Here is a 20,388-nt window from a genome sequence, read left to right on the forward strand (position 1 = left end):
TGCTGGGAACTGAAATCGTGGTGGTTGGAAGCACGATCTAATGTTGTATCAATGGATCTGTAATCAATAGTAACTTTCGTGATGCTGATATTCCCTACGTTCTCAGAATAAGTCATGTAATTTCTCTTTCTGAAGCACCCAACCTCTGGTCACCCGCCCACATAACTCTTTCTTTGTCTTCTCTCATAGTGTCCCTGTTCCCCAAAAAAATCCAGCAAAGAAGAGAAACCTGTTTACTTAGCTCTTTAAACTAAAATCAGATTTGTCAATACCGAGCAATCTGCAAAGCATCCTTTACCCAAGAAGGACTGGATTGCATCGCCACCTGCTGGAGATTTCTAGCTGTGCACCCTTAGGTTTAAATATTAGCTCATTTACTTAATCGCTGGGTAAGGCAGGGGTCTTCAGACGGAAATACCCATGGGCACAAGAAGACTTTTAAAGAAGGGTTCAGAAAGTTTTAAGGGCACGAATTTCAAGCTGCCCCAATTCCATGTTTTCTCTCTCCTACAGCAGATAAACCTGAGAACCTGCTGGCAGTGGAGCCACCTGCTGTCCATATTGCCTTCCTGCATTCCTTTACAAGACAGAGCTACACAGACTGCAGGTGTGTGTCCTCCCCAAATTCGTATGTTGAGACCTAATCCCCAAGGGCATGGTATTTGGAGGTATTTGGTATTTAGACCTTCCGGGAGGTGATAAGGTCATGAGGGCAGAACCTTCATTAATGGGATGAGCGTCCTTATAAAAGAGACCCCAGAGAGCTTTCTGCCATGTGAGGTTGTATCGAAAAGACAGCGTCCATGAACCAGGAAGCGGGCTCTCACCAGACACTGAACCTGGTAGCACTTTGATCTTAGACTTCCAGCCTCCAGAAGTGGTCGAAATATATTTCTGTTGTTTATAAGCTATCCAGTCTTTGATATTCTGTTAGAGCAGCCTGAGCAGACCCAGACACTCAACCCCAGGCATCATTCTAAGTGCTGTACATTTATTACCTCTTTAAAAGCCAAAATGCTCCAAACAAAGGAACAATTTGAAATACAGTTTGAAAGTATGTTATTGGAGAACGCCTCCTCACTCAAGACCACCTGTCTGTTGCATGTTTTGCTTTATTTCAGGGAGTAGGAGGTAGAAAGTTCCACCTTCTGACAATTAACATTATATTTCCAAGTAAAAGGGTTTTGTATCAAGATTAAATTGTGCGTTTTCTTAACTTTTATTCAGATTTGCAGGAGAAACATTTTCATTAACTTTTGTCAAATGATTATTAGGTACTGTAAATGCACATTCACTTTTTACTTGGACCCAAGCTTCCTCTTTGCTCTTATTTATTTCTACCACATGCCCATAAAATTTTAATATATGGGTAATGTATTATGGATTTTATTCTAAATCACCTTTTTTGGCTGTGTTTTTCACCGAATCCTGTCTCATTCGAGCAATAATCTCATTTATAGATAACTGAACTATTTTTTTAAAAGCCTAATAGATATGAGTAAAGGATATATTTCTGATAAATTACTTTAAATAGCTAAAAATTCTTTACCAAAGCGTATAATGTATGTAGGTGGTTTTTTTAATCAATCATGTACTACTAATAATTGTAATGAGAATTTAGCCCAGAGGAAAGATTTAACACTTAGAACTTTCTAGCTATAGTAAATACTAATTTAAATTTTTATACATATTCTGTTGCAGAGAAGTATGATAGTATCATCAATAAAAGACTCTCAAGTATAAACGTGTTAAAATTTGACAAAATTCTGTGAGGGATATGGATGGAAATAGAATTTCGAAGGAAAAACAAACCATGTAAAAATTTAGGTAATTTTATTTCAAAATATTTACAGGGTGTGGGAAACGACATCCCTTGCAACTATTAAACTTGTTATTAAAACAAGAAAGAATGTGGGAGAGATAAAAGTTCTGCCAAATTTTGGGGGGAATACTCTAACGGAGATAATCGTACCCCCAAGGATCCTTGTAAGGGTTAAAAAGAGAAGTAGTAAGTGCTGAATAAGTAAATGATGGGTCTACTTTCTTCATTAATTCCTAGGATTATTGGAAGACTAAATACTAAAATATTTCCCCCTCTCAGCAATGGTGCTGGTGAAGGCTTGGCGAGCGAAGTGCCAAAGATACGTGAAATTGCAACGCGCGCCCCTCAGGAGCCTGCGGGGACGGGAGCTTTCGGCGGGAGGGTTCGGGGTGTGTGTGGGCGCCCCCACTTCGGACCACCTTGCACTAAAGACCACTTCTCGAACCTCACCGTGAAAGCACTAGGCGGTGGACGGAAGGATATCGCCGCCCAGGCAGGTGCTTCGGAGCCCCGCCTCCCCGGGTCTCAGCTCCGCCCCCCCGCCCCCCGCCTCCGTACCGCGCAGTGGAGGGGCGGGACGACTGCGGGGGCGGGGCGACGCCGTCCCCAGCAAGGCTCGCGATTGGTGGACGGCACGGCGGCGGGGGCGGAGCGACGCCAGCTCTCCGGACAAGGGCGGGGATTGGTGGGCGGGGCGGCGGCCCGCGCCGGCCCGCGCCGGGGGCGTGACCGGGGCACGTGGTGCGGAAGCGGCGAGGCAGCAGCGGCTGGCTGGTAAGCTGCTGTCACGGACCGCTAGGCGGGGAGGCCCCTGAGGGCGGCGGCAGCTGGGCGGAGGTCGGGAGCGTGGGGCCCCGGGCCGCCTCCGGGGGAGCAGGGGAGGCCGGGCGCGGCTGGGGGGCCGAGGACGCAGGCCCGCTTCGCGCGTGGCCGGCCTGACGGGAGAAGAGAGTGTCGGGTCAGAAGGCCCGCTCGGGGTTCTGGGCTCTGGGGCGGCGGGGAGGACTCGCGCGCGCGCCGGTCTCTCGACCCTCCCTCGGCGAGGCCCGCAGAAAACTAAAGCCTGTCTCTTTCAGCAGAGCCCTTGGTGAAGCCTGAGTTTGGTGTCGCGGGACGGCCTGCGCCCGGGGGTCAGAGGCCCGGGGTCAGGGTTCTCTAGCCCCCGCCCACATTTAAGGCTGAGAGTTTGCAGCTGGCAGCTCTCAGGCAGTCTCCGTTTTCTCACCTGTCAAGTGGAGTGATGCCTGGTCCCAGTTCGGCCTGCACTGAGTCCTTGAGACCCTGGGCCTCGCGGGCAGGGCCCACAAGCCTCCCGTGCCGCCGACAAGGGATCCTAGTGCTGGCTCAGTGATCTGGTGCAGGTTTTATTCATGCCTTTGTCGTCCCTGGTGTTTGCAGGGAGGGGTGGCGAGAAGTAATTCTGTAGAACTGTACGTTTGGATTGAAGGTCTAGATTGGGCAAACCGGAGGTCTCCACAGCTGTTTCAGTGGTTTTACACAGATCTGAAGCCATGATTCAGGCATTTGTTTAGGGTACCATGTGCCTTGAATCAGTGCGGGACAGGATGGGGGCACTCAGAACTGGGAGAATCATTCGCAGGCATTGCTGGGTGGTTCCAGGTGCTACCGTATCACTTCTTCCTCTCACACGAGTTTCACTGTTGAAGTTATGTTACTCCCCAGAACCTTAGATTCCAAGAGGAGAGTGAGGCTGGCATTTCTTTCGAGAGGGTAAATATTTGCTTTTGCTCACTCCAGCTCAGTACTTTCACCCTAATAAATTGAGTTCCCCGGGGCATATAAAAGAAGTGGTGGTGAAACGGGAATAACCAGAACTGTGAGTGGGAAGGAGAAATGGACCTGGCCTGACCTCTCTGACTCGGTTATCAGTTCAGGGGAGCAGTTGCTTTTTCTCCAGCCTTGGTGAGGTGGCCTGCAGAGCTGAACAGTCGGTCTCCGTCTCTGTTTACTCTCCTTTGATAAAAGGTGCAGCTTAGATAGTTGAATCTTTGACTTTTGCTGGAAGTCCATTGGTTAATTGGGCCTCAAAGAACATAATATTAATGAGAATATATCACAGTGAGTGTAGGATTTGTGGCATTTAATGACCAGAAACTCAAATGAAAAGTACCTGATGTAGCATATTGTCCTGCTAAATCGGGTTTCTTTTGTGATTGAAAACTTTGACTTGTATGCTGTGCCTCTGCATTCAGGGATCCCTGTCTTTGAGGTAAGAGCCTCAGCTGAAACCCTCTGAGTTGGCTGGAAGGTTTGTGTGCTCTTTTATGGGTGTGGGAAGAGGATTGACCTTACTGAACTCACACTGCACTTCCTTGATCTGTTGCCAGGCTTCGTGTCTCAGTGGATAAAGTCTCTCCTGTCTTTAGAAGTCACTTCAGAATCCTATACCAAGACAAAGATGCTCTTTAACTACAGTGTGTCCACACGCAGGCGCTTTTCTGGCGTCCTGCTCAGTAACTACAGAGATGTAGTAGGGTCTTGTGACTCTGCAGCTGCATTTCTGAAATACTTCCCGTCACTGCGGTGGGTGCTGAGTTTGCTCCCTGTCCCTGAGCACTTTCTTCCTGTCACTGCTGAGGTTTGAGTCTTGCCACGTGATGGAACCTGAGTTGTCAGTTGGAGGAAGCGGGGAGAACCAATTTTGAAGGTGCCAATTCCAGGATTTTCTGTGCTTCATATTGATTCCAGTTTTTAAAGAAGATGAGTCAGGACTTCCCTGGCAGTCCATTGGTTGGGACTCCGAGCTTCCACTGCAGTGGGCACGGGTTCAGTCCCTAGTTGAGGAACTATCAATAGGATCCTGCATGCCTTGAGACATGGCCAAACAACCAAAACAGATGATGAGTCACATGATTTCTTTCCCCCTGTATTTGTAAGGTGGAGCAGGACGTGTTGGGTCGCACAGAGCAGAAACTGGATGTTAGAAAATGCACCTGGGAGGCTGGAAGTTTCTTTAATCTTAATCGGGCCCTAGTGGAGTTTCGTATGTTGACTTGGCTGTTTCTGGGCCCAGGTTGTGTTTCCTTAAACTGAATTACGATCCTCTTCTCGGGCTTTGTTTGCTGTATTGTTGGTTTGTGGCAGAGAGACAAGATGTGACATTTTTGCTGGGAGCCTTGACGTGATTATTTCCTCTGTGGTAATAGTAAGGGGAAGTTGTAGGCTTTAAGAGAGTAAAATTAAATTTAAAAAAACGTTTTAAAATGCCGGTATGTCAGTGCTTCTGGGGAGTACCTGCTTTTAATTTATATCAGATTGTTTTCAACTCAGGCCCTTCCTTCGATTACCTTCCATTTTGACACACAATTCTGTGTACCTTTTCCTTCTGAAAAAAGAATGGAGATCAGCCTGAGCCTCTGACTGCTTTCCAGAACCACTGTATCTGCCTAGGTCACTTGCTGGAGTCCTCGTGACGACTGCATCCAGTGCTGGTCGGGGGGTGGAGTACAGTTTATGATCCTGCACAAGTGCCTCCAGGCCTGTTGATCAGTTGGACCCTGTCTCGAGGCAGCACTGACAGATTCTTCCTCCTTCCAAGAATCTCCAAGGCCTGCGGTCTGGTTGGAAGATGTCGGCCCTCACTGCCCTGTTTAAGTACGTTGATGAGAATCAGGATCGCTACGTTAAGGTAAGGCAATGTTTTTTCTGGTAAACGTTCAAGTTCAGTTTAATTCCGTGGCACCCAGAGGAGCTTTCAAGAAGCTAACATGAATTATGCTGTTCTAATCAAGTGTTAAAAATACTGTCTAGATGGAGAAAGACCAACGCTAGTGTGATCTCACATGTGGAATCTGAAAAAGTTGCGCTCAGAGAAGTGGAGAGTCAAACGGTGGTTGTCGGGGGGTGGGAACCTGGGGAGGTGTTGGCCAAAGGGTACAAACCTCAGTTACAAGATGGGTAAGTTCTGGGGATCCAGTGCACTGTGTGGTGATTATAGTCAGCAATACTGTATCGTGTACTTGAGTAGATCTTAAGTGTTCGCACCACAAAAAAAAAGTAACTAAAAAAAAATAATAATAAAAAATAAAATAAATAAATAAAAAAGTAACTAAAAAATGTGTATTCTCTAGAGATCTTTTCCTCTGCTTTCTCATTACAGTATATAAGTTGGCTTTTGACAGAAACTCTTAACACGTGTTTCTAGAAATGGCAAAGCTAATTGAAGATTTTTGTTTATTCTTGTGATAGATATAAAGAGCTATTTTACATTTAGCATGTTTTAAATGATCTGGTAATGTTATGTATTAATCTGTTTCTTGATGTTAACTTAAAGAATCATACGTTAAAATCACCCTTGGTAGACATATTTCAGGTGAAATCTTTAGAGTTCTCATTCTAAAACATATTTTAGAGAACTTGGCCATCGTCAGGATGATAAATAAGCCAACTTGGACTCTGAAAATATTGGGTATTTTCTCTATCCTTCAGTTGTAATTTTGTCAGATGCAGATATAAACGTGTTTGTGGAACTTTGTACATGTTACACTCACATCATGCTTAGTGGTTGACGGTTTTCCTGTCATGCTGTATAGTTCTTGGTGTAGGGTCGGTACAGGCAGTCCCTTTATATCTTAAGCAAAAAGCAGATGCCATGGAGCTCTTCTTCTGCGTCTGGGCAGCATGTTCCAAATGGAGTGGCCGCAGGTAGTAAGTGACCTCTGTGGGCCTGACAGTGGCACGCTGTGAGTACTTTCCTTCCTCAAGGAGCACCTTTTCAGAATCTCTTGTGCTTATTATCCACAAACAGAAACTTGCGGAATGGGTGGCCATCCAGAGCGTGTCTGCGTGGCCGGAGAAGAGAGGCGAGATCAGGAGGATGATGGAGGTCGCCGCCGCCGACATCAAGCAGCTGGGGGGCTTCGTGGAGCTGGTGGACATTGGGAACCAGAAGGTATGCGGCCGGTGCTCTCCGCGCTGCAGAGCCACAGCGAGCAGGTTTACTGAGGAGTTGATAGGACTTGGCTAGTTCTTACACGTCTTTGCTTCAGATAACCTGCTGGTCTTTCAAACAAACAAAGCAGGCCTGATTTGGATGCTAAGCTGTGTGATTTCTTGAGCTGGATTAGAGAGAAATTTGTGATACTCATCACTGCTCTCTAGGAAGGAGAACTGTTGAGTGTTAGCTAAGCAGAAGTTAACATGATGGCCATTCTGGGGCGAGCTGATGTTCCTTCCCAGAAGTCAGTCAGCCTTCAGACCAGGAAGTTGCTCTTTGCCAATCAGATGCAAAACTAATGGAGACTCCCACTCACACCCACTGTGTCCCCCGTTGGTAGAAACGGCACTTTTCATGACTTGGTTCCTGGAAAAGGGCTACTTTATGTGTGGGACTTGGGGCTCAGTTGCATTTTAATGCAGGATTCTGACAGATTCTGACTTGCATGAACGATCTCACTTTATGGTACATTATTCCACTCTTTTCCTTTCAGATGATTTCAGTCCCGTGTTAATTACAGGTTTCACGGCATGCATTTTCAAAGTTTGTAACGCTCTTTTACGTTGCAGTGATAACTGGCTTTGGTTTATCTTGGTTCTCTTGCCTGATGATTGACGTGTCCGCTGAAACCATATCCTGGGATTTCAGATATGGACATCCAGCTCTTTTCATACATGGAAGGACCCAGAGGCCCAGGTGGGCTCCGTCTCCCTGGGAACCAATAACAGGCCCATATGGCAAAGGAGGTTAGAATCTGGGCCTTCCGAGTCCCAGTCCAGTGGTGTTTGTGTGAGATTTCTTCTGACCACAGACTTAATAGTTAACTGAAGGTTACTTAAGACACATTAGAGCTTCCTGGCACTTTGCCCGCTCATGAGAGGCTAAACCAAGTTTCTTTGAGTTAGTTTCTGTTAGGAGCATACTTGACTTGCTTCCTCTTCCTTTTTTCCTCATACATTAAAAAAAAATCTAGGTGGCAAATAATCTTTAAGAGTTGTTTTGTTAAAATAGATGGATCTATTCTGTTTAACACAGATGTTACAGTGCGGTTCTTCAGAAAGGACCTTCCACGAAAGACTAAATGACTGCCACACTATTTGAGTTCCATGATGCCTACTTTTATCAGGGCAGGAGTTTGGCAGCTTTCATCACTGTTAGAGAAGCTCTGCCGAGGTCCTCGTGGGGTGCAGCCATAGCGCATGTGGTCCCCTCTGCCCATCAGTTCATCGGGCAGCAGTGTTGCCCTTTACTGGAGGTGGTGGTGACTTGGGGCAGGTGTGGGGTGGCTGTCAGCACTTGTATGCGCAGAAGCTGGGGTAACTTCAGGCTCACAGAGGAGAGATGATGTTGGGAGCCCGGTCCCTGCTGGGCAAGGCTCAGGGGCCGGTGTGATGGTGGGAGGGCTGATTTGGGGCTCTTGGGGCCTCCCTGCCAGGATCGGTGCAGGAGCTGTCATGTCCGGCCTGCGTGCAGCCCAGTGCTGCCCCGGGCGGTGGCGGGCCCAGTCCCTGAGGGCCCAAATGCCAGACAGAGGAGCTCAGCAAATGGGGCAGTCATGGCTCCTGAGCAGAGCAGTGATGGAAGAGCCCCCGGCGCCGGTGCAGTGGGTCAGGGGTCGGGAGCTGGACTCGTGTGGCGGCCGTTAGAATGGGTGGAAAGCAGGGAGACGTGAGGACCCTGTGTCACAGACTTGTGCCCAGACAGGTGCTGGGAGAGGACAGCGTGTTCTCCCTGTAAACACGTCACTGTGTCTCTCGCCCAGGCCTTGTCCTGTGACATCTGAGTAAGTGGGGAAGCTCAGAGAGAGATTTGCAGTTTGCAGTATGAATATCTATGGGCCCAAGTGGCTTCTTAGAAAATGCTGAAGTGTTTCGGAGGAGCTGCCTGGAGCAGAGATTTATTTAGAGAAAATCTGTTGTTTAAAAATCACTTTCCTCTGAGGCGAGCTAAGGGCCAGCTGGGACTGCAGCACCCTGTGTCTCGTGTGACCAGGTCAGGGCGTTTGGTTTCGAGCACGGTTCTTTGCCCTGGTGGCTACAGGCCGTCCTCGCGAGGACACAGCCCCAGGGCAGCTCGCGTGGGTGCGTGGCGAGGTGGAGTCCAGGATTGCGCATGGGCAGCTGCAGGGCCAGCAACGGTTACTTAAGTTGGCATTTATGAGTCGGGTGCACTGGAAAGACAGATCCCATATCCTGAGAGCACTCGGCGGCCTGGAGCGTTCCCTGATGCGTGCGCAGACACGTAGAGGTGCTCAGTGCCCCTGGGAGTTTGGAGAAGGACACTTTTACTGGCCCATCACCAGCCTTGTCCTGATTTGCTTGTCGGTTTTAGCTGCTTCTCATTTTACCTCTTAATTGTAAGTCGTTACCATAGTTTCATTACCAGTTAGGTTTGTGTGTTCTGTTTAGTTACGTATGTTTTCAGAGCATTTTCTAGTAACTAGCCTGACACCCAGGTGTGTGATGGCTCCTCTGTGACTCATCCTCGCTCCTGCAGTTGAAACTCAGGACGTGCTCCTTTCACCCTCCCTGCCGTTGGTGGCACTTTGTAAGGACCTCGGGTTGTCCTCTTAGACCGCAGGAAGGGGCGAGGAGGATGGGGTGCCGGATATTTTGCAGGGCCTTTAGTGGGCCATGGTTTACCATGAAAGGTGCAGGCGCTCAGCTGATGTGAATGTCGGAAGGGACCTGAGTTTGATGTGGGGCTTGGCACTGACTTGCCTTCGTACACCTGCATTTCTACCCTAGATGAGGAAGGAATCCTGAGATTAATATCTGTCCCCCGTTCTTAGGGGACTGGGAGGCTGATACGGCCTTTGGGAGGAGGCTCAGGAGTCCCAGCTACTGCGGCTTGATGCAGTGTGGCCTACTGCAAAGTGCAGTTCATCATACCCTGGTCTAACGGCCCTTTCTGTGCATGATTGTAATTTACATAAAAAACTTCAAAGTGTATCTTCTGCTTTAAGATTACAGTAGTTTTTATACATTATTTTAGAAAATAATGAATTAAGCTGCATCCCAAACTCACCCTTTGTAATATGTTTTGTTACATAAAAGTTTTTTTCAAAAATCAACCTTTAAAAGTTTACCAAGCCACCTGCAGTTGGTAAACGTAATTCACTCTCTGTGCTCTGATGAGATGGGGCGCGTTCGGGGTGGTGTGGCCGTAGTCCAGTCTCTGTGCTCCGGATTATGGGAAGGTATATTCTTGTTAATTAATGACTCGGTTGAACAGTATGATCTTGAACTCTGCAATAGAAATGGTTGATGAGAACACGTAAGATTGTCCAGGGCATGTTGATAACATCTGCTGTAAACACCACCCTCTTGAAACAAAGCCTGTCCTCCATGGCCTCCTCCCCTCCCCCAGCTCCCTGATGGCTCGGAGATACCACTTCCACCCATTTTACTCGGCACGCTGGGCTCCGACCCGCAGAAGAAAACGGTGTGCATTTATGGACATCTGGACGTGCAGCCGGCAGCCCTGGAGGACGGCTGGGACAGCGAGCCCTTCACCTTGGTGGAGCGAGACGGTAAGGATGCTTCCCCGAGGAAGAGGACTTGTGGCATTTGCTTAGGAGGTACACCCGTGGCCTCTGGGTTGTCCTTCCAGAGCTGGCTGTTTGTACAGGATCTAGAAGTTGGGGTCTGGAAGCCTCCCGCGTGTGCATCCGTCCTTGAAACCTCCGAAAGTCTTCCTTTCTTTGTGGAACCACGTCTCTGGGGCCTTGGGCCTGCTGGGCTTCCCTCTCCTGCTGACACTTTCCCAGGAAGCCTGATCTGAATTGAGGCGACGCAGCCTCCCCAAACCTGGGATCCAAATCTGAGCCGATTCGTAGCTGCTTCCGTGGCGCATTTCAGCAGCTCCCATCAGGGTTTAGGGAAGCGTCGGCCTTTCCCCGATGCCTGCTGCCCTGGTGAGGATGGCAGTGACGGCTCCGTGAAGCCATCGAGGGCTCCTGGGCTGGGCCCCGCGGGCACCTCGCGCACCTCTTCACGGCCCCCGCACTGGCCCCTCTTCTCGCTGCCCCCAAACCCGCCCCGGGTAAAGGCTCCTCCTGCCTTCGTCACTGAACCTTCACATTTCCTCACTGGACGCAGCCTTTCGCCACATGGAGCAGCCCCTTTGTTTGTGCCTCGTCCCCTTGGGCCGAGTCCAGACCATCTCTAAGTAAAGCCTTTCTTGCGGGGCACTCTGAGTTTCTGTTGGAGCTTCCCTGGCTCAGGGACAGTCACGTCATTGCTGCACACAGCGGTCCTCAGGCTGCGCTTGCTAACGTGTCCTCAGTCCAGGGCCTAGGCCCCCGCCCTTCCTCTCGTCCCCTCTCCCCTCTCCCAGCGGCGCCCCTCCTCCGCTCCCCCCTGCACCAGGACCCCCCGGAGGTCGTCCTCGTCCCGCCCCTTCTCTCCCCCCTTGCAAGGCCCTCCCCTGGCCTGTGGAGGCGGGTCCTGCACCGCCTCCCGCCCTGCCCCACAGCGGAGCCTCCTGGGGGACCCAGCGGGCCCCATCTTCTCTCCCCTCACTGCGCCTCCTCTTGTGCCAGCCCTGGTCTCCTACTGCTCAGCCCCTCCCTGACAGCCCACCCCCAGACAGACACACAGACACGTAGGATGGAAGAACCTGGAGCGCCCCGTAGCCCGGAGAAGCTGCCCACACACGGCTGCTGGCATGCCGGGCTGGGGGTGGGCGCTCTCGGTCTCTGTCCGCCTCGGCCCGCACAGCCCTGCTCCCTGGGGTCGCTTGGTCAGTGTTTGCCCCAGGGACGAGGATGCATCTTAGACGAGCTCTTTAGCTTTTGTGAAAAGCAGATTTAGTTTTAAAAAGAAATCCCCGAGGCAGGGATGGCTTTAAGCCCCACGCCGCTTTGGGGCGGGTCAGGTTGACCCGGCGAACGTTGAAAACAGGCTAAGGGTGAGGAGGACAGAGGACCGACCGGGACAGACTGAGGGGAGGGGCCCCCGAGCACGCGGCGCCCGGGGTGCTGGCCTCCCTCGGGCCTTACACTGCGTCCCGTCCGGGAGGGGGGTCAGGGCTTGTTTCCCTCGTGTCCTTCAAGGTGGCCGGTGCCCAGCCCAGACGCCCGCCTTTGTATGGGGGTCCCAGAGGTGGCTGTGCCGAGGGGAGGTGACCGGTCACCCTGGGGAGGGGCGGCATCCTGTCCTTTAGTGATAACCTAGGGAGGTACGTGACGAGCCCCAGTTCTGTTCTTCATCAAACTGGGCTGTGGTGTGGGTGAGACTGTGGTTCTCCTCTGTCGGTGCACCTGCGTCCAGCCAGGTTTCCCTCGTGCGCTGCCGCCGGCTGGCTGTGGACTAGATTTTAACACACTAGCCAAGTGGCAGTGGTCCCGCAGAGCTGGGCTTGCAGCCGTGCCCTGAGGCGGCGGCGACTTGGCCGCACTCCCGCCGCTTGCTCTTAGATCGGCGAGTTCTCTGGAAGATCCTAACGATCGTGTTGGGTGGAGACTCGGGGCTCCTGATAGAATGGAAATGGGGCTTCTGACACGAAGAAGAGGCTTAGGATGGCTGCGCAGGGTCGCGCTGGGATGTCGTCAGGTGCTCACCGAGAGGTGCTCCTTTCTGTGCGCTGTGACCGTCACCTGATGAACTTGCTGGTTGCTGTTCCAGGCAAACTGTACGGGAGAGGAGCCACCGATGATAAGGGGCCGGTGGCCGGCTGGATGAACGCCCTGGAGGCCTTCCAGAAAACGGGTCAGGTACGCTGCCCACATCTAGTGCCCGATTCACCTGCTCCACCTGGGGATGCAGAGTGGGACTTTCTGTTCCCAGAACAGCCCATGAAGATCAAAGAGCATGGGCCAGGAGATAGCGGGCTTCCCCCCGAGACTGCATCAGCACAGTTGGGTCATCTTCCAGTTTATAGGTTGTTTTCCAGTTTGGGGAAACATTGAAGGTGCAGTGGTTTTACAGTTGTCCCAAGGTCACCCTGTTGGTGACTCAGCAGGGACCCAGGCAGGTGAGTTCCGGACTCTGACCGCGCCTGGGAAGTGGGTGCTTGCCAGGGCGTGACCCAGGCCCTGTGCTAGCCGACAAACCCTTACTTTCTCTGTGCGGTTTTTATCCTCCTAAAAGTAAATTTGATTTTTAAAAAATATTTCCTTAAGTGAAACATCTGCTCCTTGTTGAAAGTTTGTAAAATACAGAAAAGTAGAGAGAAAAAAGAGGTGCCTAGAATCCAGGCCTCAGAGACTTAATATTTTGTTACTGACCAATCTTTTCAAGAATTCTTTTTAATCTAATTGTGATCATAACATATAGGCAGTTTGTGCATCTTGCTTTTATCTTGTGTTGCGACAAGAATGATGAGACAAGCATTTTGGTCGGGACGTGGGGTGGTGGATCTGAAAAGGGTTCGAGGGAGCTGGGCTCGGGCCGGGAAGGCCCCTCTCCTCCAGGGCCCCTGGTGGCCGAGCGGAAGGGTGGCCATGTGCAGGGCAGAGCTGCCCAGTGCACCTCCCCTCACCCCTGTTCCACTGGAGTGGCAGCTCTGAGCTAGGACCCCGCACACGTGAGTCCGTACAGGCTCAGCCTTCCATGGCCTTTGGCATCACCTCGCTCAGGTGTGGCTTCACGATCTCTCCTGTGGAAGGGCCACGTGCCTCACAGCACAGCCTTGGGGAGACCTGGAAGGCCACCGAGCAGGAGCCAGGTGGCACCTTAGGGTCACTGTCAACTCTGGAAGAGAAGGCCCTGCAGTGCGTGAAGCACCTTCTGAACTGCGGGAAGCTCTCTCGCTCTTGCGTGCGCTGCTGGTGGCCACGCAGGTGAAGGCTCTGGCTGTCTGTGTCGCGGCCTTTGTTTTAGAGAGAGCGGCTCAGCTTTGCTGGAGATGCTGATTTGCGCTGGGTGAGCGCAGAGACCCCGATGAGTGGCACATGTGGTCGGGCTCGGAGCTCCTTGGAAGGAGTCCTTCTAAGGGGGACTAGCCGAAGCCACGCTTGTCCCCTGGTGGCCCAGTGCCTGGGGACTGAGGGTCTCTGTGGGCCACACACAGCCCGCCCAGTGGTCGGTCTGGAGGAAGTCGGTTATTTGAAATTCGTGACTTCACAACATTGGGTGGCTTCCTGGCTGTTGCTTCTAAGTCCGTGAGCGCTGAGTGCCTTCCTTCCGGTCTCCTGCCCAGGAAGTCCCCGTCAATGTCCGCTTCTGTCTGGAGGGCATGGAGGAGTCTGGCTCCGAAGGCCTGGATGAGCTGATCTTTGCCCAGAAGGACGCGTTCTTTAAGGATGTGGACTACGTCTGCATCTCCGACAACTACTGGCTGGGGAAGACCAAGCCCTGCATCACCTATGGGCTCCGGGGCATCTGCTACTTCTTCATCGAGGTCAGTGCCGGGTCGTGCGGGGAGCCGCTGGGAGGGCTCTGGGTGCCCATGCTTTCTCCTGTGGTTGGCGTTTCCAAGAGGATTTTTTGGTTGTTGCCAGAGTTCTGGCACTGAGGAAGCACCTTGCTTTGCTTGTTGAGGGAGCAGATTTTGATTTCGAAAATGGTCGTGTGAATGTTCTTTGCTCACTTTACTGTCGTGTGGTAAGAACGGGCTCCCGTGAGCAGCCAAGTAGGGTGGCCGTGTGTCCGCAGGTGGAATGCAGCAACAGGGACCTGCACTCCGGCGTGTACGGCGGCTCGGTGCACGAGGCCATGACCGACCTCATCATGCTGATGGGTGAGCGTGGGCTCCGTCACCGCGTGGCAGTTGGGCGGGAGGTTGGTGCGGGCACTGCTTCCAGGCTGCTTCATGCCTTCTGTCCCTCCCCCCCCGGCAACTGACTGTTCCCTTTAAAAGACCCCCATGCTTCATTTCTGCCTCCCCTCTCCCCCACGTCGTCTCCGCGGCCCGACTCGGGCACCCCGCCTGCCCTCTCATCTGGCATCACGGCTGTCCTTCCTCTGGACGCCGTTGTGTCTTACGTCCCTGGAGGGCATCTGCCTCAGTCTAGTTGACGCTGTGACTGGCCGCAGCGGTCTCCTGCGTGCTCAACCCTTTGAGAGCGAGGCCACGGCTCCCTTGCCTGGTGTCCCCCCCGGCGCATGGCCTCGGCCCGCCATGTGCTCAGTCCTGTTTCCTTCCCTGGCGGGCAGCGGCTGCCCTGCGTGGAGTGGACTTTTCTGGGACTGGAGTCTACCCTGCCCCACTGGGTTTTCCGTCCTCAGCGTGGGAGCAGGTGGTTTCTCGTGGGACGTGCCTTAAACAGGACATGATGGACAGAGGAGTGGTTTTCAGGGCGGGCTTGCGGGAGCCTGTTTGCTCCGTGTGTATCCTGCTCCGTGACCGTGGAAGGCTCACCTACCTTCCGTGTCTCCATCCCTTTATCTTACACGGAAGGTGACCCCGCTCTCCTCCCTGGGTTGTTACGGTAACAAAGCGGCTTAAGAAGTGCGTGCACGCTGCGTGCTCATCCTCCCCACTCCTCCAGGCTGCCTGACGGACCGGAAGGGGAAGATCCTCGTTCCCGGCATCAGCGAGGCGGTGGCCTCCGTGACAGACGAGGAGCTGGAGCTCTACGACAAGATCGACTTCGACCTGGAGGAGTACGCCCGGGATGTGGGGACAGAGACCCTGCTGCACGACTGCAAGGTGCTGCCCGGGCGCCGCGAGGCCTGCCCCCCGCCGGGCTTGCAGTGTCCCCGGTCCTGGGGACCCGGGGAGGAGGCTGAGGGCTGGACAGACTCGGGCGCACCCCGGGCACGGGAGCAGCCAGGCGGTGCAGGCGCCGGAAGGCACCACGCGCCAGGCTGGGAGCTGGGAGCTCTTTAACGTGTCAGGTGCTGACTGTGGAGACCTCGGAGCTGGGGGGCGTCCGCAGAGAGGCGGGGCTTTTCCTCATTTGCACGTGCAGGCAAGTCGCTTTACCACCGGCCCAGAGATGATTTAAGCCGTTCCTGACGGAGCTGGGTGCTGAGGTGGAAACCATTTGCACAAAATGTTTACTTAACTGTCAGGAGAAAATCGTGTTGTGACTTTTCTCTTAATTAGCTTAGTTCCTGGTTTCTAAGGTGTGACTATAAGTTCACGTGGTTAACTAAGCTTTCATTGAGCCGCAGCGGCAGGCCCTGGGGATGCAGGAGGGGCACAACCCCGGGCTTGGCCCTTGAGCGTCACCTCTCCAGGTGACAGACGGGCAGAGAAGCTTAGGGGGTGTGCGGAGGCCACCGTGGGGTGGTCTGGCGCCTGGGGGAAGGGGGAGGCCTCCTTAGACAGGAGTGCCACCGGGCCTGCAGGAGACAGGTGGGGCTGAGCCGCAGAGCAGGGCTCAGCTGTCCCGCTCGTGGGCGGCCAGTGAGGCCCGGGGTTCGGAGTGAAGATGCCTGACGCAAAGGCCTCTGATCTGCCGAGGAGCTCGTGCGCTATCCTGGAAGACGGCGGTGACTGGTGTTGAGTAGAGGGACGCGCTGGTGAGACCTCGCTGGGGACAGACTACGAGCAGGGGGTGTGGTGGGATAGGAGCTGAGGCATTGGGGCTGCAGGGGCCGCTGGGGGGACGGGGAGGCGGGACCAGGGACCCCTCAGGCTCAGGACACATCGGAGAGGACCGAGCGGAGTAAGGATTTCACAGGCGGAGCCGAGACGGGTCCCTCGTGGGCAGTAGTCAGTTGGGTCCTGACGCCGTGACCAAGAGAGACTAGTCCCTGGGGAGGGATGAGTCTGGGGCAGGTTGGGCTCTGGACACATGTGTATTTCCTCCTGCCCCGCTGCCTTCCGGTAATGTTTGCCTTTATGTGAGGTGTCTGCTTAAGGGCCATGTTTGCTCCTTCCGGCTGTCACTGGGCTCTTTGGTTCACAGACACGTCCAGAGTTACGTGCTGAGTCGCCGAGGAAGCCCAGGGGTTCAGGCGGCGGCGTGTCTTCTCCTGATACGCTGCGTGCCACTGCTGGGACAAGAGGGGCATGAGAGGCGGTCGTGTCAAGTAGACGCTTGCGAGATGGGGGGCTGCCTTGTGCCAGTCCCCGTGGCAGAGGCTGCCGGGCTTGTCCGTGGGCACCGGCCTAGGACGTGGTGCACAGCCTGGCTTGCCCTCCTCGGGGAGCTTGCCCCACCCTTGGTGTCCTGTAAGCCTAGGACCTAGGATGGCCGGGGTCATGCCTCCCTCCCCTTCCTGGTGCCCCTGGCTTTGCAACAGCCCTCATATGGGTGGGGCCGGCCAGAACGCCGTGGCTCCTGTGTGGTCAGTTCTGTTGACCCGGGTGGTGCGGACTCACTGGGAGGCGCGGAGGGGACACGCTTGGCGGCCGTCCTGGACGCACAGGGCCCCCACTTGGGGGCTGTTGTAGCGGCTGCCGGGTCGCTCCTGCCTTCCTGACGGTGTGTGGACCCCAGGCCGGCCGGGCTCCTATGTGAGCAGGCGGTGCCGTCTCTGACCCACTTTGTTGTTTTTCTGCAGAAAGACATCCTGATGCACAGGTGGCGGTACCCGTCGCTCTCCCTCCACGGGATCGAAGGTGCCTTCTCTGGGTCGGGGGCCAAGACCGTGATTCCTCGCAAGGTGGTCGGCAAGTTCTCCATCAGGCTCGTGCCAGACATGACTCCTGAAGTGGTCACCGAGCAGGCACGTGGGGCACAGGGGTGCGGGGAGGGTGTGCCATGCACGCAGCGCCTGCCACCAGGGCTCTGGGCAGCAGGAGAGCGTGCCTCCGCCCGCGCAGTCCTGTCCTTGGCTCTCGCCAGCTCAGCGATTGCTGGAATAAGCAGTTCAGAGCTAATCAGAGGTAAAGGTTGTATGAAAAGGCATCCTGTGCGAGTGGCCTCTGTCACTGCTGAGGCCTGCTAAAATCTCATCTCTGACCTCATCCGGAGGCTCAAGGCAGTTGCTGACTTGGGACTGCATGTGTTATGGTGGGAGTCCACAGGCCTTTGGTCCCTGGTGAGCGGCAGAGGAGGAAGAGTCCAGAGGGGGAGAGTCCAGGATTGGGGGCAGATTCCAGAGGGGGAGAATCCGGAGTGGGGCAGCGTCTGGTATCTGAAAGTCAGCCAGGCTTGCGGAGGAACAGTCCCTCCTCCTCACCCGGGGAGGTTTCATGGAGAGACGGAGTCAAGAGCTTCCCTGTTGGGAGGGGAAACTGAGGGCCACTCTCCAAGCCTAGGACTGAGACTTTCTCATCACGAGGTGACCCTGGGTCAGCACCTGGCTCTGTTTTTGCTTTAGACGTAATCATTTTTGTAAAGCGAGTCAAGGGGCGTTTTCTTTAAACTTGATTTAAGTGTTATCATCATATGGGATTTAAATATTAACATCATATGGGAATACTTACGTAAAGGGTGAATTGCTTGAAATTAAAACATGACCTTTTACCTTAAATAACTGAAGTTTGTTTCATGATAAAATCCCTTTTTCTGTTATCGTAGTTATGCAGACCAGTGTTTAGCAGCAGCAGATGAGACCCACTGTAGACCCATAGACTCACTGTAGACCCCTTATAGACCCGTTGTAGACGACTGTGGACTCGCCGCCAGAGGCTGCTGTGGAGTAGATCTCCAGCACTAGATCAGAGGCCAGGCTTAGAAGACACTGTCTCTCCTGCCTGTGCTTCAGGTTACGAGCTACTTGACCAAGAAGTTTGCTGAACTGCACAGTCCCAACAAGTTCAAGGTGTACCTGGGCCACGGCGGGAAGCCCTGGGTATCCGACTTCAACCACCCTCATTACTTGGCTGGGAGAAGAGCCCTGAAGACAGGTCAGACATCCTCTTTGGGGGCTGATAGGCGCTGGCGGATCGTGGGCATGTGGCTGTGTCGGGCTGGGCTGTGCCACCTCCAACCTTGAGAGCAGGGCTGCTGATTTGGACTTGGGGTTGTGGGCCAGTAGATCTGTGGCGGATCCCTGGCCTCGTAGCCCTAAAGCTCGGTGTCTTTTATTCCATTCCCCCTCAGTTTTTGGTGTTGAGCCGGACTTGACCAGGGAAGGTGGCAGTATTCCTGTGACTTTGACATTTCAGGAGGCCACGGGGAAGAATGTCATGCTGTTGCCCGTGGGGTCAGCAGATGACGGAGCCCACTCCCAGAATGAAAAGCTCAACAGGTGAGGGCAGAAAAGAGGGGCCGTCTTGGGGTGACTGGGGTGGGCCAGTCAGGGACTGAGGCAAAGAAAGGCCCTGCTTGGAGGGCACGGGGAGAGCGCAGAGCCCTGGGTGTTAGGACACAAGGTGGAGACCTCGCATCCAGACAGACCGGGAGCAGCTGTGGTCCAGGTAAGGCCCTTCACACTCAGTACCGGGTGAGAGCCGCGCGCTCCGTTAGACCAGGACCAGGGCTGGTCCCTGGTGGGGCAGCCGGACTGGACTTGAGAACCAAGGCAAGCAGCACTCAGGGCCAGCACGCCAGGACGGTGGGACGTCCGCTTCCGGAAGGAATGCAGCATGTGTGCCCGGCCCTCGGGACACCAGGCAGCGTGGTGACTGTTCCTCCCTGTCAGGCACAACTACATTGAAGGCACCAAGATGCTGGCTGCGTACCTGCACGAGGTGTCCCAGCTGCAGAACTGAGCACCGCCTCCTCCCGCCACCTCGCGCTCTTGCCCTCGCTCAGGAACGCGGAAGCCCGTCTCTCTCCTTTCCCTCTCGTCGGATTCTCCAGGCCTCCGGGAGTGGACGTGAGACCACCCACCTGTCTCAGGATGGAGTTAACCTATCCCGGCAGCGATAAATGTTCAGTCCTGGGGGCTTGTAAGCGACCCTGGGTGACAGCTGAATTCTCAGTGGTGTCTCCAGAAAATAGCCGAGGCCTAAAAGCACAAGTTCTTCTGTAGAAAGTTCTGGTCGATGTCCACTGGGCTGAAGAGAGGCCTGGTGCTTCCTGGTCCCACCTCCGCCCCCAGAGCCAGGGTGGCACATGCTTGGAGCGCTGAGTCGTGGGCACCGGGCTCCTCGGGGGCCACCCTTCCTGTCCGCTGCTGTCTAGGGCACATTGTGTCCTCTGCTCAAGACCTTCACTGTCACTGGTGTTCCACGGCTTCTCTTTACTACGATCCCTCAAAACCTAAACCTACTGGGAGGGTTATTTGATCTCAATCTGAGTCGCTAAATAAAAAATAAAAACTGAGCCTCTGGAGGAGCTGCTGCCTGTGCGCCTTTCTCTGCGCAGCCCCGTGCCTGTACGCAGTGAGGTATGCGGTGCGGGCTGGCGGGGCTGAGGGCCGGGCTCAGAACGCCGGTGCCCGTCTTGCTCGTCCTCTCCTGTCCCCACTTCTGGTGCTGCCGAGCCGCAGAGGAGCCCATCAGACTGGTTTAAACAGCAGAGTCCCTCGGCCCAGCTGAGGGAGGAGGCCACACTAAACTCCCCGAAGGAACCGGGCCCTTGTTTATCATAAAGTCTGTGTTTTGTCTACTTTGCTGACCCTCCTGACTCATAGGCCGGGCCTGGGATGGGGGACAGGGGTGCTGTTTATTGGGCCCTGTCACACCTGACACTTAACAGGATGGAGTGGAAGCCGTGCTTTCAGCCCCTGGATCTCTCCCTCACTGCCCGGGCCCTCCTCCTTCTCGCCCCTGGAGTCGCCTCCACAGTGTCCTCAGCAGCGCTGTGAGCTGCAGCCTCCTCATCTCCATCCTCACCACTCATGCTGCTGGTCCTCGGGGAGGCTTGTCCAGGAAAGCA

At 53.9% G+C, this 20,388-nt stretch overlaps 1 protein-coding gene across 6 annotated transcripts; it reads left to right on the forward strand.

Annotated features, from left to right (window-relative positions):
* The first annotated feature begins 2,549 nt into the window (after window positions 1-2,549).
* CNDP2 (carnosine dipeptidase 2) lies at window positions 2,550-19,845 on the forward strand. 6 transcript variants are annotated; one of them, XM_082640998.1, is made up of 12 exons: window positions 2,550-2,596; window positions 5,179-5,471; window positions 6,591-6,734; window positions 10,149-10,311; window positions 12,407-12,495; window positions 13,923-14,123; window positions 14,378-14,462; window positions 15,214-15,374; window positions 17,180-17,344; window positions 18,329-18,470; window positions 18,667-18,814; window positions 19,208-19,845. In XM_082640998.1, exons 2-12 carry the CDS (start codon window positions 5,412-5,414, stop codon window positions 19,275-19,277), a joined length of 1,428 nt encoding a protein of 475 aa, XP_082497124.1. In that variant the 5' UTR covers window positions 2,550-2,596; window positions 5,179-5,411; the 3' UTR covers window positions 19,278-19,845. The 6 variants fall into 6 exon arrangements, with proteins under 6 accessions (XP_082497124.1, XP_082497127.1, XP_082497129.1 ...); XM_082641001.1 differs by having other exon boundaries at window positions 5,234-5,471; XM_082641003.1 differs by having other exon boundaries at window positions 2,555-2,596; window positions 5,382-5,471.
* The last annotated feature ends 543 nt before the right edge of the window (window positions 19,846-20,388 follow it).

Source organism: Mesoplodon mirus (genome assembly GCF_964341445.2).
Source record: "Mesoplodon mirus genome assembly, chromosome: 13".
Taxonomy (NCBI): domain Eukaryota; kingdom Metazoa; phylum Chordata; class Mammalia; order Artiodactyla; family Ziphiidae; genus Mesoplodon; species Mesoplodon mirus.

Bases quoted from the DNA above. Each gene is read 5' to 3' on its own strand.
- CNDP2 (XM_082640998.1), top strand. From the start codon at position 5,412: ATGTCGGCCCTCACTGCCCTGTTTAAGTACGTTGATGAGAATCAGGAT. The intron at 14,124-14,377 runs GTCAGTGCCGGG...GTGTGTCCGCAG, and splicing joins TCTGCTACTTCTTCATCGAG to GTGGAATGCAGCAACAGGGA. The intron at 15,375-17,179 runs GTGCTGCCCGGG...GTTTTTCTGCAG, and splicing joins CCCTGCTGCACGACTGCAAG to AAAGACATCCTGATGCACAG.